We start from the raw sequence: 26,152 nt of genomic DNA, 5'->3' as shown, positions 1-26,152 counted from the left end.
GTTGTTTGTTGTCTTGTGCTTGAGCCTGCAGTCAAGATAGTGACATTGCAAACGTGATTTTTATCTGCGGATGTCGACACATCACCGCCCCGACACACACACACACACACACACACACACACACACACACACACGAGCACGCCTTCCATGCAAACACATCTTCCAGACAAGTAAACACATCCTCCTCTTCAGCCTGCAGGCTGAGTCTTTTCCTTGATATCTCCTCTCATCGCTGTGTGCTTTTTTTTTATTGTCTTTGTCATGCTTTTAATCCTGTTTATTCCCACATGTCCTCCCCTCTTAGCCTCACCCTCCTCTCACCTCCCAACACCTGCTTCTTGGATGTATTTATAGATACAGAGGGGGAAATATCTATTATGTAAGATATGACCAAACTGTAATATTTCATGGGAGGCTATTCCTTTCTGCCACCATGAATCCGACAAATGAGTCCCGTCCCTTTAAGAAAGTCCTGCTGACTCCGTCTTAAAGACACAGAAACAACAGTTCTCATTTTTTTTTCTGTAATGCCCATCTAGCACTAGCATAAATATAGCAATATAAGCAGTGTTGTCTATTATATTTGTATGATTATTCCTCTATCGGCCTGTTGGGTCTAATAACGCCCGCAAAGCCGCCGTCGCCAAACAAGAGGGTCTGCCACCATAACCTGTAATCACCGTAATCTCATGGTGGGCGAAAAATGCCCCCTTTGGAAGCGTAACGCCATCTAATCAAGATTGACTGTCTCGGAAGCGTCTAATCACACTCCAGCATACTGATTACTGTAATACTTAGCTTTATGATGCAAGTTTTTTTACCCCCCCTCGTGCTTTATTCACGTCTGCACTTTGTCCTTAATTACAGTATACATCGCATATACACAGCGGCACAAAGCAAAGGAATTTAATGGCTATACTGTAGTATGTATATTGTATTCATATATACTGTAGATGCAGTATTAACAAAAACGTTTTATTATATAAATATTATTCAATATATTTAATATGTTTAAAAACAACATAAAAAAAGCAAGCTAAAAATATGAACATAAAATATTGTAACATGAAACATTGTTACACGTAACACTGTAACGCAAAACACTGTAAAATCAAACTATTTGCAGCGAAACAAGGCCACGTCAACATTAAACGTGTCGTCCTCCTCGCCAGGACACGGAGGTGGTGAACACGGCCATCCTGACAGGTCGGAGGGTGGTGCTGCCCGTCAAAGTGGTCACCGTGGAGACGGACGGGCAGGTGAGGGAGGTGGATGACTCGCTGACGTGCAGCTCCACCGACATGGACGTGCTGAAGGTAAGTGATGACCCGTTATGTACGTTGTACCTTAGCTTAGAGTGTCATTAGACATTAGAGCTCTTTAGACATGAAATAACACCCCTATAGTCATCTTTAAACTTCTATTTCTCAGCATAGTACGCATAATAATATAAATTAAGACAATTAAGGTATCAACAACTTGTTTATGATCTTCTAAAAAGGCATTTAACAATATTAGAGCTCTTTAGACATGAAATAACACCCCTATAGTCATCTTTAAACTCCTATTACCCAGTATAGTACGCATAATAATATAAATTAAGACAATTAAGGTATCAACAACTTGTTTATGATCTTCTAAAAAGGCATTTAACAATATTAGAGCTCTTTAGACATGAAATAACACCCCTATAGTCATCTTTAAACTCCTATTACCCAGTATAGTACACATAATAATATAAATTAAGACAATTAAGTTATCAACAACTTGTTTATGAGCTTCTAAAAAGGCATTTTAACAATATTAGAGCTCTTTAGACATGAAATAACACCCCTATAGTCATCTTTAAACTCCTATTACCCAGTATAGTACACATAATAATATAAATTAAGACAATTAAGGTATCAACAACTTGTTTACGAGCTTCTAAATACGCTTTTTTAACATTATTAGAGCTCTTTAGACATGAAATAACACCCCTATAGTCATCTTTAAATTCCTATTTCCTAGTATAGTATGCATAATATTATAAATTAAGACAATTACGGTATCAATAACTTGTTTATGAGCTTCTAAATATGCTTTTTAACATTATTAGAGCTCTTTAGACATGAAATAACACCCCTATAGTCCTCTTTAAACTCCTATTACCCAGTATAGTACACATAATATTATAAATTGAGACAATCAAGGTATCAATATCTTGTTTATGAGCTTCTAAATACGCTTTTTAACATAATTAGAGCTCTTTAGACATGAAATAACACCCCTATAGTCATCTTTAAACGCCTTAACTCCTGGAGCTTGCATAAAAAGCATGCTACACATAACAACCTAATAACGAAGTCGCGTAGCAGCCCAAATGTGTATGCTACTTCAGTCTGAGCCCGATAGCATACGTAGCATCACAAGCCGAGCAGACGGGAACTAAAGTTGTAATCTGAATTCAAATTCAGCTTTTTCAGCCAATCGACGTCGCCGTGATTGACGGGCGGCGGCGGGGCAACAAAGCCGGACTCGCAGGCGGGCAAATGAATCAAGCGGCGAAAGATAGCCGCGCGACTGAAGATTGATTCCTCCGGCGCGGCGCTGCCTTTGTCCTCGGGGCGCGCAAATGAAACGCACCCTTGCTGTGACACTTTCAATATGAAGCCAATTTCCTGCGACAAGGCGAGAGCGCTGCCGCTGTTTAAGTGTGATCAATAACGCGGAACGTGGAAATTGTCGCTTGTGCTTTTGTTTATGCGTGGAGGACATGAAAGTGTGGGCATGCGGGTGTGGCGGGGGGGGGGGTGTGTTAGTTTAGATGTTTTTAACAATCCAACGCCTCTAAAAAGTGACTTGCTGCCGTCTACGTGTGCGTATCGGAAGAAGAAAAACACTTTATCACTAATGAGTGTTGACATGCGGCTTTTGCGTTGCTTTTTGTGTACTCTTGTGTACTCCAGTATACGAGTCCCTCGTTTATCACAAGTAATTGGTTCCACTCCCGACCGTGACACGGTAAGTCCATTTCTGCTGAGTAGCATTTTTTAGTTATGAACGAAATATTTATCACTAAAAATAACCTATTTACAACCTTCTAAATACACTTTTTTAACATTATTAGAGCCTAACAGACATGAAGTAGCACCCCTATAGTCACCTTTACACTCCTATTACCCAATACATTGAACATAATGACAGAAGTTAAAACATTTAAGACATATAAAACCTATTTTTGACTTTCAATTTTTACATTATTAGAGCCCTTTCGACATTAAATAACACCCCTATAGTTATCTTTAAAGTCCTATTACCCAGTATAGTACACATAATAATATAAATTAAGGCAATTAAGTCATCAACAACTTGTTTATGAGCTTCTAAATAGGCATTTTAACATTATTAGAGCTCTTCAGACATGAAATAACACCCCTATAGTCATCTTTAAATTCATATTACCCAGTATAGTACACATAATAACATAAATTTAGGCAATTAAGGCATCAACAACTTGTTCATGAGCTTGCCATTTAACATTATTAGAGCTCTTTAGACATGAAATAACACCCCTATAGTCATCTATCAACTCTTATTACTCAGTATAGTACACATAATAATATAAATTAAGACAAATAAGGTATCAATAACTTGCTTATGAGCTTCTAAATTTGCTTTTTAACATTATTAGAGCTCTTTAGACATGAAATAACACCCCTATAGTTATATTTAAATTCCTATTACCCAGTATAGTATGCATAATAAGATGAATTAAGGCATCAACAACTTGTTTATGAGCTTCTAAATTTGCCTTTTAACATTATTAGAGCTCTTTAGACATGAAATAACACCCCTATAGTCATATTTAAACTCCTATTACCCAGTATAGTACGCATAATATTATAAATTACGACAATTAAGGTATCAACAACTTGTTTATGAGCTTCTAAATAGGCATTTTAACATTATTAGAGCTCTTCAGACATGAAATAACACCCCTATAGTCATCTTTAAAGTCCTATTAACCAGTATAGTACACATAATAACATAAATTAAGACAATTAAGTCATCAACAACTTGTTTATGAGCTTGCCTTTTAACATTATTAGAGCTCTTTAGACATGAAATAACACCCCTATAGTCATCTATCAACTCTTATTACAAAGTATAGTACACATAATAATATAAATTAAGACAAATAAGGTATCAATAACTTGCTTATGAGCTTCTAAATTTGCTTTTTAACATTATTAGAGCTCTTTAGACATGAAATAACACCCCTATAGTTATATTTAAACTCCTATTACCCAGTATAGTACGCATAATAAGATGAATTAATAAAGTGTCAATATTAGGACATAAAATACATTTTAAAAAATAAAGTGTCAATATTAGGACGCAAACTCCCCAAAATACACGTATCAGGACCTAAAATCAATAAATCCCAGTCTTAACTGTCAATATTAGGACATCCACCCAATGGCGGCGCCACGCTGGCGTCATGAAAGCGTGTCAAACGGCGAGGGCACGGCGCACCCGGCAGGTAATTACCGGCAGGACTTGCTCGGCGGAGCAAGTAATAAACTGGACTGTTTCAGCTCGTTACGCCGACGCCACGACTGCCGGGGAACGGGAGCGCTCGACATTTTTTTTTTTTTTTTTTTTTTTCTCCCCCTTGTTGTCGTCTCCGTGCGAGATCTCGCGGGAGATCTTGCACCTTGTTAGCTAACTCATCGCTTAGGAAAGGAAGTCCATATATGGTCTGCTTATTTCTTACTCCTGAAGACGTTTTATTGAAATAACGTCGCCTGACAAAGACAAATAAAGTTAAATATGCAAAGTTACGAAGTGCACACACACACAGAGTGAGGCCATGCAAACAGACATATTGGGGCCAGTGTTGACTTATATCCCTATGCTAATAAGGCTGCTAATTCACACAGGGCCTCAAAAGGACACACACACACACACACACACACACCTTGTATTTAAACCCACTAGACGGGTCTGACAAAGAGCCTAAAAGAGGAAGCGTTTGAAGCTAAGATGTTGCAAAAAAACACACACAGATTGTATTTCTGTGGACTTAAACACAATCGAAAGCGAGTGTGTGCGTGCTCAGTGGTGGTGGTGGTGGGGGGGGGTATAATAATTGCAGTGTATCCCAAGAGGCAACAGCGCAGTACAATCCTGCTAGCGAGTGTGCGACCACAAACGTATTAAAGTGCAACTTTTTTTTTTTTTTATGCCGCCTGTGCAAAAACATGAATTTATTTCACCGTGGTACCCCCCTCCCTCGGGGTCTGCGAGTCATGAGAGTCGAGTCACGAGACAGGAAGTAGTCTGTACCAAATAATTCAACCTTAGCTAAAAAACACAACAAAACATTCTACCGCTTTTGGTTAGAAGAAGTTAAGTCAGTACAAATATTGCAGGAAATAGTCTGTTCCAGTGTCAAACTGTGGCCCTGCATCATATAAAATTACAGGACATGTTTGAAGTCACATTGCAGCATCCTTAATAGCCGTCAAACTCAAAATCAATTTTAATAATTTAAGTGTCAAAATTAGGACATAAAATATTTTTTTAATTAAGTGTCAATATTAGGACATTAATCAATAAAAAAAATTAAGTGTCAATATTAGGACATGAAGTCAATTTTTAAAAATTAAGTGACAATATTAGGACATAAAATCAATTAAAAAAATTAAGTGTCAATATTAGGACATTAAAACAATAAAAAAAATTAAGTGTCAATATTAGGACATTAATCAATAAAAAAAATTAAGTGTCAATATTAGGACATGAAGTCAATTTTTAAAAATTAAGTGACAATATTAGGACATAAAATCAATTTAAAAAAATTAAGTGTCAATATTAGGACATTAAAACAATAAAAAAAATTAAGTGTCAATATTAGGACATTAATCAATAAAAAAAAATTAAGTGTCAATATTAGGACATGAAGTCAATTTTTAAAAATTAAGTGACAATATTAGGACATTAAGAATCACTATTAGGACATTAATCAATTTAATAAAAATAAAGTGTGCAAATATTAGAACATAATTTTTTTTTTAATTAAGTGTCAATATTAGCACATTAATCAATTTAACAAAAATTAAGTGTCAATATTAGAACATAAAATAATTTTTTTTAAATTAAGTGTCAATATTAGGACATTAATCAATTTTAAAAAATTAATTGTCAATATTAGGACATGAAATCAATTTTTTAAAAATTAAGTGACAATATCAGGACATAAATCAATAAAAAAATTAAGTGTCAATATTAGGACATAAAATCTATTAAAAATTAAGTGTCAATAAAAAGTGTATAAAGAAGTGAACCACTAACATTGTAATGTAAAATAAACAAAAAAAAAAACAACTCCACTCCTTATGCAAGCGTAAAAAGAAGTTAACCACTATGAATGTTGCAGAAAATGGTCTGTTCCGGTGTTAAAATTGCCCCCCTGCAGTCACATTTTAACGTCCTTTACTGCCATTAAAGTGTAAAAAGAAGTTAACCGCTGCTAATAAAATGCCAACCGCATGCTATGAAGTCGAGTCATGCAAGCGTAAGAAGAAGCGAAGCCCTGCTAAGTACGCGGGAGTCATGTGACACCACGCTTGGAGGCGATTGGCCCGGCGTGGCCTCTCTCAGGCTCAGATGACGGACAGGTGGGAGGTCTAATCCCATCAGCGAGCGAGTTAGCCCGCTTCCCCCTCGGGGGCCCGCCCCTGTCAGCGCAGTGAGCCCTGATTGGATAATGGCCTCCCCAAAAGTCTGATGGATTGGATCCCCCCCAGGCTGGGAAGGGAGGCAGGCGGAACGGGCAGAGAAGGGGAAAATGTGGCCAGATGAGAAGCGAGCGAGAGAGACGGATGAGGAAGTACACGCGTGGGACTCACATCTCTTAGCGAGGAGGGAGATAAATATGGATTCTTAGAAACGACTCAGCCCGAGGAGATTGAGGCTAAATGGGCGAGAGAGCGTCTTATTGTGTTTCGGGACATTTGAGACCAAACGTTTGGTGGAAAAAGGAAAAAGTCGCCGGCTGAAAGTCTGACTGCACTTTACCCTGCGTGCTGTCTGCTGGGCACACTTGCCAATCAGCACATGCTCTTTGAGCAAGAGAAAATGCATACTAATAACTTTTATTTGCATTTTTGCTTTATTAGAAAAAATTCAAAATAAATCCAAAAAACACATTCTAATTATACAAAATTTTTATGGAAAATATTTTGCTATTTATATATTTATTTATTTATATATTTATATTTATAAACCAAAACAGTAGCATCCACATACATGTTCATTGGTACGCCATCAATGCAATAGAAAATGCATACTAATAACTTTTATTTGCATTTTTGCTTTATTAGAAAAAAATCAAAATAAATCCAAAAAAGACATTCTAATTATACAAAATTTTTATGGAAAATATTTTGCAATTTATATATTTATTTATTTATATATTTATATTTATAAACCAAAACAGTAGCATCCACATACACGTTCATTGGTACGCCATCAATGCAATAGAAAATGCATACTAATAACTTTTATTTGCATTTTTGCTTTATTAGAAAAAAATCAAAATAAATCCAAAAAAGACATTCTAATTATACAAAATTTTTGTGGAAAATATTTTGCTATTTATATATATATTTATTTATATATTTATATTTATAAACCAAAACAGTAGCATCCACATACACGTTCATTGGTACGCCATCAATGCAATAGAAAATGCATACTAATAACTTTTATTTGCATTTTTGCTTTATTAGAAAAAAATCAAAATAAATCCAAAAAAGACATTCTAATTATACAAAATTTTTGTGGAAAATATTTTGCTATTTATATATTTATTTATATATATATATATATTTTTTTATAAACCAAAACAGTAGCATCCACATACACGTTCATTGGTACGCCATCAATGCTAGAGAAAATGCATACTAATAACTTTTTTTTGCATTTTTGCTTTATTTGAAAAATATCAAAATAAATCCAAAAAACACATTCTAATTATACAAAATTTTTATGGAAAATTTGTTGCTATTTATATATTTATTTATTTATATATATATATATATATATATATATATATATATATATATTTATAAACCAAAACAGTAGCATCCACATACACGTTCATTGGTACGCCATCAATGCAAGAGAAAATGCATACTAATAACTTTTTTTTGCATTTTTGCTTTATTAGAAAAATATCAAAATAAATCCAAAAAACACATTCTAATTATACCAAATTTTTATGGAAAATTTGTTGCTATTTACATGTATTTTAAATTTTCCATATTCCGTCCATAAAGGGGGTTCAGGGGCATTTTATTCATTTTATTTTATTTTAATTAAAGATTAAAAATTACATAATTGGAGGGATTCAGCCCACATGTGATTTATGACTTATTGTAGATTTCTATTTCATGTCTGTGGAAAACTTGTCCATACAATTGGACCAAAAGAAAAAAAAAACCTTCCCAAGCAAGTCTGCTTTTGCATCAAAAGTCCTGAAAATGTTTCCACAACAAAACCTTCTGCTTTTAGAGAAAACAAAAGAATAAAACTTCATCAAACACACCTGGAAAAGCTGGAAACTTTCTTGAAATGCTGAGGCCGGCGCTTTTATTTCCCCGTTGCCGCACGCCGCTCTTCTGCTTCCGCGTCGACTCAATTTCCAGCCGGCCCGCCGCTGTCTTTGTGGCGAACCGCACAGATTAAATCCATTCTTCAGTGTCCTTAAAGCTCCAACTCAGCTGTTTACTGCTCAGAAAAAACTTCACTACACTTGTTCACGTACCTTCTGTGTAGTTTGGGGGTCTTGAAGTGATCCTGGATCTCTTACTTGGCCCCGTGTATGTCTTTTACTTTTTAGTCATCTTCATAGAAAAAGTGCTCAAATGCCCATTTTTTATGAAGCCACAAAAAAATAGGCTCCACTACTGAAAACAAAAGTCGAAACGATAAAAAAAATAATCCTGTCTTCTTTCACAAAAAGTCTAATAGCAACAAAAAATAGTGATGACGGATTTATAGAAAATACAGGCTTCGCTACACATCGTAAAACAAAACCCAGAGCTCTAAAAATCATCTCAACCTCGCTTGTTTCAATATAAAGCTATCATTATCGACATTATCCACATAAGTTGTTGACAACAAGTATTTTTTATGAAGTCATAGGCTTCACTACACGTCTGAAAAAAAATTTGAGGGTCTAAAAATGACCTCAACCTCACTTGTTTTTATATAAAGCTATAATTATCGACATAAGTTGATGACAACAAGTATTTTTTGTGTTTTTTTTATGAAGTCACAGGCTTCGCTACACGTCTGAAAAGCAAATTTGAGGGTCTAAAAATGACCTCAACCTCACTTGTTTTCATATAAAGCTATAATTATCGACATAGGTTGATGACAACGGGTATTTTTTATGAAGTCACAGGCTTCGCTACACGTCTGAAAAAAAATTTGAGGGTCTAAAAATGACCTCAACCTCACTTGTTTTTATATAAAGCTATAATTATCGACATAAGGTGATGACAACAAGTATTTTTTGTGTTTTTTTAATGAAGTCACAGGCTTCACTACACGTCTGAAAAGAAAATTTGAGGGTCTAAAAATGATCCCAACCTCACTTGTTTCACAAAAAGCTATCATTATCGACATAAGTTGTTGACAACAAGTATTTTTTATGAAGTCACAGGCTTCGCTACACGTCTGAAAAGAAAATTTGAGGGTCTCAAAATGACCTCAACCTCACTTGTTTTCATATAAAGCTATAATTATCGACATAAGTTGATGACAACAAGTATTTTTTGTGTTTTTTTATGAAGTCACAGGCTTCACTACACGTCTGAAAAGAAAATTTGAGGGTCTAAAAATGATCCCAACCTCACTTGTTTCACAAAAAGCTATCATTATCGACATAAGTTGTTGACAACAAGTATTTTTTATGAAGTCACAGGCTTCACTACACGTCTGAAAAGAAAATTTGAGGGTCTCAAAATGACCTCAACCTCACTTGTTTTCATATAAAGCTATAATTATTGACATAAGTTGATGACAACAAGTATTTTTTGTGTTTTTTTTATGAAGTCACAGGCTTCACTACACGTCTGAAAAGAAAATTTGAGGGTCTAAAAATGATCCCAACCTCACTTGTTTCACAAAAAGCTATCATTATCGACACAAGTTGTTGACAACAAGTATTTTTTATGAAGTCACAGGCTTCGCTACACGTCTGAAAAGCAAATTTGAGGGACTAAAAAAGATCCCAACCTCACTTGTTTCACAAAAAGCTATCATTATAGACATAAGTTGATGACAACAAGTATTTTTTGTGTTTTTTAATGAAGTCACAGGCTTCGCTACACGTCTGAAACCAAAATTTGAAGGTCTAAAATGATCTCAACCTCACTTGTTTCACAAAAAGCTATAATTATCGACATAGGTTGATGACAACGAGTATTTTTTATGAAGTCACAGGCTTCACTACACGTCTAAAACCAAAACTCGATCTAAAAATGATCTCAACCTCACAAAAACCTATATTTAATATCAACAAAATATCAAAAAAAAGTCGGTGCGGACAAATATTTGCAATTTTCTTATGGATTTACCTGAAAAAATAGGCTTCGCTACACACCTTAAAATAAAACAAAAAAAGTTGGTTTACGGGTACAAACTGGCGCTCAAGCCCCTGCTTTCCGAGTCGCAGGTGTTTATGAAGCCACCGAATAAAACAGGCTTCTCTACACATCTTAAAATCCAACCTGTACCGCTAGAAATCCATGCCATTCTCCACTAGGGTTAAATAAAAGCATTGTATTGATCCCGGCATTAGTATTGCATTACCGTAATACACCTACTAGAAGCGCAGAGTATTTGCACGGTACTGTGTAGTATGTGAGCACGGTGAGTACACACGTCGGCATGCTCGCTGACAATGTTGTGATGATGATGATGATGATGATGATGATGATGATTTTAATATGTCGTCAGCTACATTGGTCACACAGTCTGGACAGCAGAATGAAGGCTGAAAATGGGACTGACTAAATCCTGGATTTGCTTTGTTCTGCCTGTCATTGTGTGTGTGTGTGTGTGTGTGTGTGTCCACAGTGTAACACACAAGCATGCTAATCCCATGTCCAAACACATTATTTCATTGAAACAGAAACAGACATGCTTTTGTGGCTATATGCATCTTTCAATGAGAGCCAATGAGGTGCAGTACCGGGCGGCCGCCAGCTGAGGCGCTGTTTAGTAGTTTATGGTGGAAGGTCAAATGAATGCATTCAGGACTAACAAATGGACTTTCCGCAGGTGTCGCCAAACTGCGACCAGGTCTTGGTCAACGGCAAGGAAATGCGCGGACGCCAGAGGCTGGCGGTCAATTTCACGTACATGCACCTGGCGGCCCAGATGACGCTCACCGTGTGGGTCCCCAAGCTGCCCCTGCAGATCGACGTGTCCGACACCGAACTCAGCCAGGTCAAAGGATGGCGAGTTCCCATCGCCGCCAGCAGGAGGTGCTGTTATTACCACCTCCCTTTCACATGATATGTCTTATGGTCTGGTCCTCCTTCTCCTTACCTTCTTAGAATCCTGCTTTCATCTCCTTCTCATCGTTCTTCATTTGCTCCTGTTGTTGTCCATGTTCCTCTTCTTCTTCTTCACATTTTCCTTTTCATTCACCTCGTTCTCATTTTCCTCCTTCTCCTTCTTTTGGTCTTTGTTTATCTTTTTTTTCTCCTCTTCCTCCTCCATTTCCACCTCCTTGTTTGTCATCTTTTGGCCTTCTTCTCCTCCTCCTCTTCCTTGTACTCTTTCTGTTCCTCTTTTCACATGTTTCTCTTCTTCTTCTTCACATTTTCCTTTTCATTCACCTCGTTCTCATTTTCCTCCTTCTCCTTCTTTTGGTCTTTTTTCATCTTTTCCTTCCCAATCTCCTCCATTTTCAGCTCCTCCTTCTTCTTCTTCTTCTTCACATTTTCCTTTTCATTCACCTCGTTCTCATTTTCCTCCTTCTCCTTCTTTTGGTCTTTTTTCATCTTTTCCTTCCCAATCTCCTCCATTTTCAGCTCCTCCTTCTTCTTCTCCATCTTTTGGCCTTCTTCTCCTCTTCGTTGTACTCCTTCTGCTCCTCCTTTCACATGTTCCTCCTCTTCTTCTTCTTCACATTTTCCTTTTCATTCACCTCGTTCTCATTTTCCTCCTTCTTTTGGTCTTTTTTCATCTTTTCCTTCCCAATCTTCTCCTTCTTCTTCTCAATCTTTTGGCGTTCTTCTTCCCCTCCTCTTCGTTGTACTCCTTTTGCTCCTCCTTTCAAATGTTCCTCCTCTTCTTCTTCTTCATATTTTCCTTTTCATTCACCTCGTTCTCATTTTCCTCCTGCTTCTTTTGTTTTTTTTCATCTTTTCCTTCCCAATCTCCTCCATTTTCAGCTCCTCCTTCTTATTCTCCATCATTTGGCCTTCTTCTCCTCTTCGTTGTACTCCTTCTGCTCCTCCTTTCACATGTTCCTCCTCTTCTTTTTTTCACATTTTCCTTTTCATTCACCTCGTTCTCATTTTCCTCCTTCTCCTTCTTTTGGTCTTTTTTCATCTTTTCCTTCCCAATCTCCTCCTTCTTCTTCTCCACCTTTTTGCCTTCCTCCCCTTTACCTCCTTCTTCTTTTTTCTCCTCCTCATTTCTTTTTCTCCTTCTTCTCGTCTTCCTTTTTGTTCTTCATTTCTTATGCACTTGAAGGACTAAGTGTAAATACAGCACACTTATGCACTTGAAGAACTAAGTGTAAGTACAGCACACTTGTGCACTTGAAGGACTAAGTGTAAGTACAGCACACTTGTGCACTTGAAGGACTAAGTGTAAGTACAGCACACTCATACACTTGAAGGACTAAGTGTAAGTACAGCACACTTATGCACTTGAAGGACTAAGTGTAAGTACAGCACACTTATGCACTTGGAGGACTAAATCTAAGTACATCACACTTATGCACTTGAAGGATTAAGCGTAAGTACAGCACACTCATACACTTGAGGGACTAAGTGTAAGTACAGCACACCCATGCACTTGAAGGTTTAAGTGTAAGTACAGCATACTTGTGCACTTGAAGGAAAGTACAGCACACTAGTACACTTGAAGGACTAAGTGTAAGTACAGCACACTTATGCACTTGAAGTACTAAATGTACGTACAGCACACTTATGCACTTGAATGACTAAGTCTAAGTAAATCCCACTTGTGCACTTGAAGGACTAAGTATGCAAGTGCGCCAGTTGAGACGCAGCAGGTGCTAACTATGCTAACAAGTGAGTTTACTTCCTGTCTACATTGGTCCCCTTAATCCGGTTGGGTAATCCATTGACGCTCGCCGATGTGATCCCCTCGGTTCTCTCGATGTTCCTGAATGCATCGTATTGTTGATGTCACCTCGTCTTTTGTCGAGGTGAAAGACGGCTGTGATTCCCAGCAGCGGAAGATTAAAACGTGTCGGACCTCGGGAGTGACCCTCAGCGGAGCTTACACGCGGTCTCAATACGGGGGGGGGGCGGATTAAAAAGAAGCCGTAATTAAGCCCGTCTTGGTCTCTCTCGGCAGGCCCACCAGAGACAGCGAAGACGACGAGGACGACGAGCGGAGGGGGGGCAAAGGCTGCACCCTGCAGGTTTGATGTGATTGCTACCCCTGAAGGAGTTCTGACCCTGATCTCATCTGACCCCCTTTTCGGACCTTTCAGTACCAGTACGCCCTAGTGAGGGTCCTCACCCACTTTGTCGCCGAGCCGTCCGACCCGGGAGGCGAGATGGTGTACATGTTGGGTGCCGACTGGCAAGCGGACATCACTCATCTGGTCCTGGATCAGCTCAAGGTAGAAACAGAAACCCCAATACCAGATCTCAATCACAAATTAGCTGTTTTAGTCGCATCCTTTAATGGCTACCTGATAAGTAAGTGAGCATTTCTTGTGCACTTTGTGCACTTTGTGTACTTTGTGACAAAGTGTTTATTCTGCAGGTGGAGGACCCTCGCATCGCCAAGCTCATAGACGGAAGAGTCCTGCTGGGACGCGATCTGGGCATCACCACCATCCAGGTACCCAAGTCCCTCATGGTGGTCTGGTTTAGCAGCCAGCACTGGGACTTCATGCCTGTCAGCAACAGTACTGGGGACTCAAGTAGACATCATCTTGGAATTTGACATTTCAATTTGGTGCCCCCCCCCCCCATCCCACCCCCCGTGCCCCCCCTCGATGTCTGAAGTTGTTACATTTTCTTTACCTAGCTTAAATTGGGGATTTTGAATTAGATTCGATGCACCTTTGTCCCCTTTTCTTTGTGCACCAATCACACACCTCGCTCGCCCTGTCGCCGGGCGGACTCCGGAGCTCCATCACTGTCTGTCCATCTGTCGCCACCTTTGCAGCCCCGACCGCGGCCGTCTTATATCGTGTTAAATTAGGCTGTTTTGTCATGTTATGTTTTGTCATGTCGTGTTTTGTCATGGGCGGCACGGTGGTCGAGTGGTTAGCGCGCAGACCTCACACCTAGGAGACCAGGGTTCAATTCCACTCCCTCTGCCATCTCTGTGTGGAGTTTCAAAAACATTCCAAAAACATGCTAGGTTAATTAGCGACTCCAAATTGTCCATAGGTATGAATGTGAGTGTGAATGGTTGTTTGTTTATATGTGCCCTGTGATTGGCTGGCCACCAGTCCAGGGTGGACCCCGCCTCTCTTTTGCCCGAAGACAGCTGGGATAGGCTCCGGCACCCCCCGCGACCCTCGTGTGGAAAAAGCGGTAGAAAATGAATGAATGAATGAATGTTTTGTCATGTTATGTTTTGTCATGTTACGTTTTGTCATGTCATATTATGTTATTTTCTGTTTTGGTTTTTCAATAGTTTGGATTTTTTGGACATTTGCAGGTGTTGTCCCCTCTGTCCGACTCCATCCTTGCCGAGAAGACCGTGACCGTGTTGGACGACAAGGTAACATGCTAACTCATTTACACCAACACAAATGGCCTTGGTGGAGGCCCTGCATTGTAAACGTTAGCTCTCCACGTAGCAAACCAGGAGGCGTTCGGGACTTACGTTGTTTCCGACTCCGCACAGGTCACCATCACAGACCTGGGGGTCCAGCTGGTTGCGTCTTTGTCACTCAGCATGACGTCCAGTCCTGGAAATTACCAAGCGATTCAGTTGACCACCACGGCCAGCGACCTCCTGCAAGCACCCAAACAGGTATGCTAGGCTACATACGTTACACTTGTGTACAAATACAACTTTATATATGAGCCATGTATACAGCACACTTATGCACTTGAAGGACTAAGTGTACGTACAGCACACTAGTACACTTGAAGAACTAAGTGTAAGTACAGCACACTAGTACACTTGAAGAACTAAGTGTAAGTACAGCACACTTACACACTTAAAGTATTAAGTGTAAGTACAGCACACTCATGCACTTGAAGGACAAAGTCCAAGTACAGCACACTTACACACTTGAAGTATTAAGTGTAAGTACAGCACACTCATGCACTTGAAGGACAAAGTCCAAGTACAGCACACTTGCGCAATTGAAGGATTAAGTCCAAGTACAGCACACTTACGCACTTGAAGGATTAAGTCCAAGTACAGCACTCTTGTGCGCTTAAAGGACTTACTGTAAGTACAGCACACTTATGCACTTGAAGGACAATGTCCAAGTACAGCACACTAGAAGCACCAAGTGTAAGTATAGCACGCTTACGCCCTTGAAGGACTAAGTCTAAGTACAGCACACTTACACACTTGAAGGATTTAGTGTAAGTACAGCACACTTACGCACTTGAAGGATAAAGTGTAAGTCCAGCACACTCATGCACTTGAGGGACTAAGTGTAAGTACAGCACACTCGTGCACCTGAAGGACTAAGTGTAAGCATAGCACACTAGTACACTTGAAGGACTAAGTGTAAATACAACACACTTGTGCACTTGAAGGACAAAATCTAAGTACACCACACTTGTGCACTTGAATGAACTCAGTGTAAGTACAGCACACTAGTCCACTTGAAGGACTAAGTGTAAGTACAGCATAATTGTACACTTGGAGGACTAAGTCTAAGTACAGCACACTTATGCACTTGAAAGACTAAGTGTAAGTACAGCACACTTACATACTTGAAGTATTAAGTGTAAGTACAGCACACTCATGCACCTGAAGGACTAAGTGTAAGTACAGCACACTAGTACACTTGAAGGACTAAGTGTAAGTAAGGCACACTTGTGCACTTGAAGGACAAAATCTAAGTACACCACACTTGTGCACTTGGATTGACTCAGTGTAAGTACAGCACACTGAAGGACTAAGTGTAAGTACAGCATAATAGTACACTTGAAGGACTAAGTCCAAGTACAGCACACTAATGCACTTGAAAGACTAAGTGTAAGTATAGCACACTGGTACACTTGAAGGACTAAGTGTAAGTACAGCACACTAGTACACTTGAAGAACTAAGTGTAAGTACAGCACACTTGTTTAGTTGAAGGACTAAGTGTAAGTACAGCATAATAGTACACTTGAAGGACTAAGTCTAAGTACAGCACACTAATGCACTTGAAAGACTAAGTGTAAGTACAGCACACTTACACACTTGGAGGATTAAGTGTAAGTACAGCACAGTTGTGCACTTGATGGACTAAGTTTAAGTACAGCACACTTAAGCACTTGAAGTACAAAGTGTAAGTACAGCACACTTATGCACTTGAAGGACTGAAGTGTAAGCACAGCACACTTATGCACTTGAAGGACTTAAGTGTAAGCACAGCACACTCGTACACTTGAAGGACGAAGTCTAAATACAGCACACTTATGCACTTGAAAGACTAAGTGTAAGTACAGCACACTGGTATACTTGAAGGACTAAGTGTAAGTACAGTAAGTACAGTACAGTAAGTATAGTACAGTAAGTACAGTAGAGTAAGTACAGTAACGTTCCACCTGTGTACAAATGTAACATTAAATATAATATAGACACGTTAATTCACACACGGATGGACTAAAGTTAGGCTGTTGTGGAATGACCCCCCCCCCCCCCCCCCCCCAGGTTGTAATCATCGAAGCCAAAGCATAATTGTGTGCTGTGAACATGTCCTGCCGCTTATCTCTCCGCCATAATCACTTTGTAATTAGCGGTGTGTAACTCGCAGGCGTTTTGCAGCACATATCTCCGCTTTACTGCGACAAGGTGCTCTTCTATCATTCGGGCCTGAGAGGCGGCTGATAGAAACACCACGCCACGCCACGGCGCTTTTTTCAAGGTGCTGCTACCTTCAAATACTTTGGAACTACTACGCGGGTACTCAAGCCCCTCAAGAGGGGCCGGGGGGAAAAAAAATAATTCCCACGTTTCCTGTTTTATCTCGCACATTGTTATCGTGTCTGTCAAAGCGCTAATTAGACAGGAAGCAGCTCATTACGATGGAAGACGGCGATAAAGACCAACCTGTCCTTCGCTGGTCACTTCATTAGGCACACCAACCGATAGCAACGTATACATGGACCCAAATATTCCAATATCCACGTATACATGGACCCAAATATTCCAATATCCACGTATACATGGACCCAAATATTCCAATATCCACGTGTACATGGACCCAAATATTCCAATATCCACGTATACATGGACCCAAATATTCCAATATCCACGTATACATGGACCCAAATATTCCAATATCCACGTATACATGGACCCAAATATTCCAATATCCACGTATACATGGACCCAAATATTCCAATATCCACGTATACATGGACCCAAATATTCCAAAAACCAGGTATAAACACGTAGACCCAAATATTCCGATAGCCACGTATACATGGACCCAAATATTCCAAAAACCAGGTATAAACACGTGGACCCAAATATTCCAAAAACCAGGTATAAACACGTAGACCCAAATATTCCGATAGCCACGTATACATGGACCCAAATATTCCAAAAACCAGGTATAAACACGTGGACCCAAATATTCCGATAGCCACGTATACAAGGACCCAAATATTCCAAAAACCACGTATACATGGACCCAAATATTCCGATAGCCACGTATACATGGACCCAAATATTCCAAAAACCAGGTATAAACACGTAGACCCAAATATTCCGATAGCCACGTATACATGGACCCAAATATTCCAAAAACCAGGTATAAACACGTAGACCCAAATATTCCGATAGCCACGTATACATGGACCCAAATATTCCAAAAACCAGGTATAAACACGTGGACCCAAATATTCCAAAAACCAGGTATAAACACGTAGACCCAAATATTCCGATAGCCACGTATACATGGACCCAAATATTCCAAAAACCAGGTATAAACACGTGGACCCAAATATTCCGATAGCCACGTATACAAGGACCCAAATATTCCAAAAACCACGTATACATGGACCCAAATATTCCGATAGCCACGTATACATGGACCCAAATATTCCAAAAACCAGGTATAAACACGTAGACCCAAATATTCCGATAGCCACGTATACATGGACCCAAATATTCCAAAAACCAGGTATAAACACGTAGACCCAAATATTCCGATAGCCACGTATACATGGACCCGAGTATTCCAATTCCATTCGGATTATTTGCTAGAAATTGAATGAATGAATAGATGATGACCGTGCGCCAAGATTTAGCTTCCAGATGATGAAACCTTAAATTCCAACAATTCTTGGAATTTTTTCAACTGGAAATCGGAAGGAACCAAAGACGGATGTCTTTTGTTTCTTACCCTCACATGAAACAATTGTCACGGTTCCCCAGGAAGCGGCGATCAGCGCCTGGATCCACTACAGCGATGGTTCTGTTACGCCATTGGACGTCTATGACCCCAAGGACTTCCTCCTGTCGGCGTTGTCATTGGATGAGAATGTGATCTCCGTGACCAATCAGGTAGGAGCTAACTGCCCAGACGGGTATGAGTACCGATCACATGATGGATTGCGTCGTTTCCAAAGGATCAACACTGGCCCATCGTCGTAGCGGAGGCCGAGGGCCAAGGGGCGCTGGTCCGCGTGGAGATGGTCATCTCCGAGACGTGCCAGAAGTCCAAGAGGAAGAGCGTTCTGGCGTCGGGCGTGGGTAACGTGATGGTGAGGTTTGGAGCCAAGAACGACGACGAGGAGAGAGGAGCGCCCGTCCCCGAGGATGGCGTCCCCAGGGACAACGCCACCGACAAGGGACGAGAGTGGAAGTCCAACAGCGCCACCGTGGACCGTGAGGAAGGCGCCATGAGGAAGGTGGGAGGGGACAAAGCAGTAGACATCAAAGACAATTCCATCTCATTTGCATAAATGGCTGATTAATCGTTAACGTCCCGATGTTCAGGTCAGCCTAACGACCAAGAGCACCGTCACCCACCGAGCCGCGGGCGGCAAAGCCTCCGGTGGCGGTGGCAGCCGGGGTGGGGGTCAGAGCCAAGCGGGGGACTCGGCTAGCGTCCCGGCCCAAGTGGAGGTACCCGGACCCGCCGACAGCGAGCTAACCCAGACCACCAGGGGACTCTCGGACCTGGAGATCGGGATGTACGCCCTGCTGGGTGTCTTCTGCCTGGCTATCCTGGTCTTCCTCATCAACTGTGTCAGCTTCGCCTTCAGGTAGATTGTTTTCATCTAAGATGGGAATGGGAATGGGAATGGGAATGGGAATGGGAATGTTGGAGTCGGAAGAAGCAAAGCTTATTAAATCCTACCCCTCCATCTGGTACCTTTACAATCAATAACTGTTACATTTGTTCACTTCCTGCTTTCCTAATATATTTTTTTTATTTTATTTAATTTTTATTTTTATTTTTTGTGTCTTTCACATGGTGGAGTCATGACCTCTGACTTTAACTGAGGCAAGTGAGGTCTCTAGTTGTTTGGATGTTGTTGTGGGGTCTTTTGTGACCTCTTAGGTGAGTCCTCGCCGCACTCTTGGGGTCATTTTGGTTGGCTGGCCACTCCTGGGACGGTTCACTACTGTTCCATGTTTTGGCCGTTTGTGGATAATGGCTCTCACTGTGGTTTGCTGGAGTCCCAAAGCTTTAGAAATGGCTTTATACCCATTTGGTAATGGTAATCAGATTACAATTGAGTGCATCCCATAATCAGTTCACAGTTCCACATGTCCGAAAGGAGTAGGAAGAAGCAAAGCTTATTAAATCCTACCCCTCCATCTGGTACTTTTACAATCAGTAACATTTGTTCACTTCCTGCTTTCCAACTATAATTTAAGTTTATTTTTTATAATTTTTTTAATAATTTTAATTTTAATGTTAATTTTTTTTATTTAAATCTTTTGAATCGTTTCTAATTTTATTTTTAATTTTAATTTTAATGTTAATTTTAATTTTAATTTTAATTTTAATTTTAATTTTAATTTTAATTTTAATTTTAATTTTAATTTTAATTTTTTAAATCTTTTAAATCTTTTAAATATTTAATCTTTTTTAATTTTAATTTTAATTTTAATTTTAATTTTAATTTTAATTTTAATTTTAATTTTAATTTTAATTTTAATTTTAATTTTTTAAATCTTTTAAATTTTTTAAATCTTTTAAATCTTTTAAATATTTAATCTTTTAAATCTTTTCTAATTTTAATTTTAATTTTAATTTTAATTTTAATTTTAATTTTAATTTTAATTTTAATTTTAATTTTAATTTTAATTTTAATTTTAATTTTAATTTTAATTTTAATTTTAATTTTCAAGTCATGTACCAAAGTACGAGGTGATATGACCATACAATGACATAATTTCATATTTAGTTTTTCCCTGAGATCATATTTCTCCTCTCTTGTAGAGAAGTATTGGATGACATTTTTAGCTAATTGGTTATTTTTAGCCTTATGCATTATTTTAGCTGTTTGAAGATGAACTATATCAGCAAGTTGAAGTATTTGTGATTTTAGAAATAAGGAGTTAGTATGTTCTCTGTAGGCGGCATTATGAATTATCCTTACTGGCCTTTTTTGCAGTACATTTAGCCACCTTATGAAAGCAGCTAGCTTGTCGAATAGATTCGAACACGACATCAGGAGGTCACCTAATCGTGGTTCTATTGTACAGATATCGCCACAAGCAAGTCCCCGTGCTGGAGGCGGCCGGCAACATGAACCACGCCCACGACTGGGTGTGGCTGGGCAACGAGGCCGACCTCCTGGCGGACCACCCCGACCCGTGCCCCGGCTCGCTGCCGGACGAGTGCACCACCATCATCGACCGCAACGAGGAAGGCTACGAGGAGAACAAGTACCTCCTGAACGGGGCGGGGGGCACCTTGGTGATGGGCCCCAACAGCAGGGGCACCCTTAGCGGTGGCGGCGGGGGTCTGGGTGGGCACAGGGGTGTCTCGCACAGTCAGACGTTACCCAGGTCCATTCCGGATCCGCATCAGTGCCTTTCCGCTATCGCCGCTGACAACAACTCGCCCAGAGCCGCCGCCAACAAACGCAAACGAGTCAAGTTCACGTCGTTTGCCACCGTGCTGCCCAATGATAATCCGGGCGGGAGCGGGGGGGGCGTGCCCCCGTACAGCAACTCGTCCGTGTTGCTCGGCAAGGGCGGCGAGGACGACATCAAGTGGGTTTGTCACGACATGGACCTGGGTCAGTCGGAAATCAGAACCTACATGGAGAGGCTACAAGACAATCTGTGACTGGGGTCAAAGGTCAAAGGTTCACTTGGTGGGCGGGGCTTGGGTTAGGGGGTTGCCAGGAAAGGGGGACAATTCACCTGTGATGCCTTTGCCATGGACGAAGGGAGCGGGACGGACGGACGACAAAACACGGCGCTAACTCTTCCGAGTTAACACGAGTCGCAATGAGTCACGGACAGCCAGTTTGGAACACGCCTACTTTTTAGGCTCCTCCCACCTTGTCACAAGCTCACACTGGAATGAAGAACAGAAAAATGTCCGCCAGAGGAAGCAAGAGGTGAATAGAAAATACTGCAATAATAAAATAAAAGCGAGACAATAATAGAATATATATTTTAAAAAACGTTACGATTAGGGGTGCACGATAATTATCGGAACGATACGAGCGAATTATGATGTCATACCGATAAATCCACTCTCAAGTGCAAGAAGTGCAAAAAGTTTGTCAGAGACCTCCATGGCTTGACACCCACTGCTCGGAGCATGTGCCCGAATACAGTGCACCTTTCTGGGCCACGGCATGTAGCTCCCTCCCCTCCATTCTCTGGTTCTCCTGATAGTTGTGATGTGGGAGTTTTAATGACATATTTGATTAGCGAAAAATCAACAGGTAAAGTTGATCAAATCCAAATTAGTTTGAGTCCTTAAACTGATTTTAAGTCTAAATCTAGATATTAAAAAGCGGATTTACAAAAGTTATCTATTATCGGTATCATAACAGTCTCAAGAAGCCGAAGTGGAATTGTTTTGAAAAAAGATATCGTGCATCTCTAATTAATATGGAGGGTTTTTTTTTGTACTAAATTAAATAAATAGGAATATATATAAATTAATTAAAATGTGAAAATGCATTAAAATATTACTTTAAATTTGGACATTTACTACAATATTAATTTTTTTTATTTTATGGCTCTCTTTATATTTTTTAATAAGAGGCCATTGATTAAAAAATTTAAGGAAGCCTAAAATTAAAAATATATATATTTTTAAATTATAAATAATTTGATTTAATTATTTTTATTAATTTAATTAAAATTTAAAATTACATTTTAACAATAAAAACAAATATTCTCATTTTATTATTTATTAATTAGTTCTATATTCATTTATCACTCCCTTTATATTTTTTAATTAGAGGCCATTGATTAAAAAATTTAAGGAAGCCTAAAATTAAAAAAATATATTTTTTTTTAATTATAAATAATTTGATTTAATTAATTTTATTAATTTAATTAAAATTTAGAATTACATTTTAACAATAAAAACAAATATTCTCATTTTATTATTTATTAATTAGTTCTATATTCATTTATTACTCCCTTTATATTTTTTAATTAGAGGCCATTGATTAAAAAATTTAAGGAAGCCTAAAATAAAAATATATATATATTTTAAATTTATAATTAATTCATTTAATGAATTTAATTACAATTTAAAATTACATTTTAAAAATAAAAATATATACTTTATTCTCATTTTATTATTTATTAATTAGTTCTATATTTATTTGATTGCTCCCTTTATATTTTTTAATTAGAGGCCATTGATTAAAAAATTTAAGGAAGCCTAAAATAAATTTAAAAAATTATTATGATTAATTTAATTTAATTAATTCAATCAAAATTTAAAATTACATTTAAAAAATAAAAATATATATTTTATTTTCATTTTATTATTTATTAATTAGTTCTATATTTATTTAATCGTTAAAAAAAACCCTCCATACTTTACAAGTGTTTCACTTTAGATATTTCATTGCGCAATGATGAGTGTAAAAAGCAACCATCCACTCATCCATAATTCATACGAAGAAAGAACATTAGCACCCATTGCCATGTACCAGAGGGTCTATTTTATAGTGTGGACTGAGTGGTTGCTTCCATTGGAGACCTTTTCTTTGGTCCCTGCTGTAAAGACAATAAAGACTCAATACGTATTACACAACAAAAAAAAAAAAAAAAATTAAGAATACGTCATTGATTCGTGATGGACAGCCCCCCCCCCCTTCCAACCCCCTCCTGACTGGATCCAGGACTAGCGGCGGCGAAACTTGCACAAGCAACAGCAGGAAAAGACTCCACTTCCTGTTGTTCCCGAACCTTCCAGCCAATGACGGCATTGAAAACCACCCCACCCCCCCTCACCGACATCAACATGTGGATTCATCATTTTATTTTTCTCCTTTTTTTTTTTTTTTTTTTTACTGAGTTAGATAATTTTTAGTTTTTTGTGTACTCTACAAGTATACGACATGTAGACTTTTAATTTTAGCGATTTATTAAAACTGTAAGGGTGTACCATTCTCTCTACTGGAGATCTATTTATTTAAATTAAACACTGATGGGAGGGGAAGGGGGGAGTTGTTTTTTTTAAAGCTCAGGTGACGAGTCTTCATGGGGGGGAAAAAACACCACCAATAAGAGGGACAGGATTGTTTGGTTGGCAATATTTATTATTATTATTATTTGTAAATGTTGTTTTAGAGTATATTGTATGTTGTAAATAAATAAACATGATCAACACGTACTGCCGTTCTCGTCCTTTGTCTCCTTTTTCGCCATCACTGGTCGCCTTCTGTTGTGACATTTTGCTTCTTATAGATTTTCTAAAATCATAAATTTATGAGGGAAAAAAGGTTGTATATTTACAAGAAAATACTCTTGTAAAAAGTTGTAACTTTACGAGAATAAAGTCGTAAATTCACGAGACAAAAAGCCATAAAGTAAGTTCCCCCTATATAGTACGTCTTATGACACAGTATTAAAATATGACATTTTGAGAATAAAAAAGTAGTCAATTTTTATTAGAATAAAGTCATAAATTTTCAAGAAAAGTCATAAATTAACAAGAAATAATTTGTATTACTACAAGAATAAATTTGTAAATATATGGGAAAAACAAAGGGGTTAAGTAAGTACCCCCCTCTCTCAGGCAATGTCTCCCTTTAAGGAGTATTAAAGGGGACATATTATGCTTTTTATTCTTGTATTCTCGTCATAAACCACGGCAAAGTTTCAGGTAATAGGGTTTGCGCATTTGGAATCTAGCCCTGAAAAAGTTTGTGATGGTTCAAAACGCTCGGTTTCAGAGGGAGTTCTAGCAGTGGCGATTTATGATGTCATAGATTGCCTGAGTGACTTTTTTTGTCATAAGTGTAGGATTTTTTGTCATAAATGTATAACTTTTTTGTCATAAATGCACTTTATTCTTGTAAATGTATTACCTTTTTTGCGTCAATGTGCGACATTTTTGTCGTAAATGTATTACCTTTTTTGTGTTAATATACGGCTTTTTTGTCGTAAATGTACAACTTTTTTGTCGTAAATGTATGACTTTTTTGTCGTAAATGTACGACTTTTTTGTCGTAAATGTATGACTTTTTTGTCGTAAATGTACGACTTTTTTGTCGTAAATGTACGACTTTTTTGTCGTAAATGTATTACCTTTTTTGTGTTAATATACGTCTTTTTTGTCGTAAATGTACAAGTTTTTTGTCGTACGTGTAGGATTTTTTTTGTCGTAAATGTATGACTTTTTGGTCATAAATGCACTTTATTCTTGTAAATGTATTACCTTTATTGCGTCAATGTGCGACATTTTTGTCGTAAATGTATTACCTTTTTTGTGTTAATATACGGCTTTTTTGTCGTAAATGTACGACTTTTTTGTCGTAAATGTACGACTTTTTTGTCATAAATGTACAACTTTTTTGTCGTAAATGTACGACTTTTTGTCGTAAATGTACGACTTTTTTGTTGAAAATGTATGATTTTATTCTTGTAAATATATTACTTTTTTGTCGTAAATGTATTACCTTTTTTGTGTTAATATAGGTCTTTTTTTTGTCGTAAATGTACGACTTTTTTTTGTAAATGTACGACTTTTTGTCGTAAATGTACGACTTTTTTGTTGTAAATGTACGACTTTTTTGTCGTAAATGTATTACCTTTTTTGTGTTAATATACGGCTTTTTTTGTCGTAAATGTACGACTTTTTTGTCATAAATGTATTACCATTTTTGTGTTAATATACGGCTTTTTTGTCGTAAATGTACAACTTTTTGTCGTAAATGTACGACTTTTTTGTTGTAAATGTACGACTTTTTTGTCGTAAATGTATTACCTTTTTTGTGTTAATATACGGCTTTTTTTGTCGTAAATGTACGACTTTTTTGTCGTAAATGTATTACCTTTTTTGTGTTAATATACGGCTTTTTTGTCGTAAATGTACAACTTTTTTGTCGTAAATGTATGACTTTATTCTTGTAAATGTATTACCTTTTTGGCGTCAATATATGACATTTTTGTCATAAATGTATTACCTTTTTTGTGTTAATATAGGTCTTTTTTTGTCGTAAATGTACGACTTTTTTGTCATAAATGTATTACTTTTTTTGTGTTAATATACGGCTTTTTTGTCGTAAATGTACGACT

The 26,152-nt window shown here is 38.1% G+C and overlaps 1 protein-coding gene across 2 annotated transcripts in view; it reads left to right on the top strand.

Annotated features, from left to right (window-relative positions):
* Positions 1-21,733, top strand: part of LOC131127660 (transmembrane protein 132D) — a 171,986-nt gene extending 150,253 nt beyond the window's left edge. For both annotated transcript variants that reach the window (XM_058069759.2, XM_058069760.2), the window contains 11 exons: positions 1,173-1,316; positions 11,341-11,546; positions 13,621-13,687; positions 13,760-13,891; positions 14,038-14,115; positions 14,947-15,009; positions 15,136-15,264; positions 18,845-18,973; positions 19,039-19,320; positions 19,409-19,677; positions 21,131-21,733. In XM_058069759.2, coding sequence (XP_057925742.2) covers positions 1,173-1,316; positions 11,341-11,546; positions 13,621-13,687; positions 13,760-13,891; positions 14,038-14,115; positions 14,947-15,009; positions 15,136-15,264; positions 18,845-18,973; positions 19,039-19,320; positions 19,409-19,677; positions 21,131-21,719 — 2,088 coding nt within the window. In that variant the 3' untranslated portion in view covers positions 21,720-21,733. The remainder of the gene's footprint in view (positions 1-1,172; positions 1,317-11,340; positions 11,547-13,620; positions 13,688-13,759; positions 13,892-14,037; positions 14,116-14,946; positions 15,010-15,135; positions 15,265-18,844; positions 18,974-19,038; positions 19,321-19,408; positions 19,678-21,130) is intronic.
* Positions 21,734-26,152: the final 4,419 nt, after the last annotated feature.

This window comes from Doryrhamphus excisus, linkage group LG3 (assembly GCF_037039965.1).
Source record: "Doryrhamphus excisus strain RoL-2023G ecotype Guam linkage group LG3, RoL_Dexc_Guam_v1.1, whole genome shotgun sequence".
Classification (NCBI taxonomy): domain Eukaryota; kingdom Metazoa; phylum Chordata; class Actinopteri; order Syngnathiformes; family Syngnathidae; genus Doryrhamphus; species Doryrhamphus excisus.
This window is presented reverse-complemented; position numbering and strand designations above follow the sequence as displayed.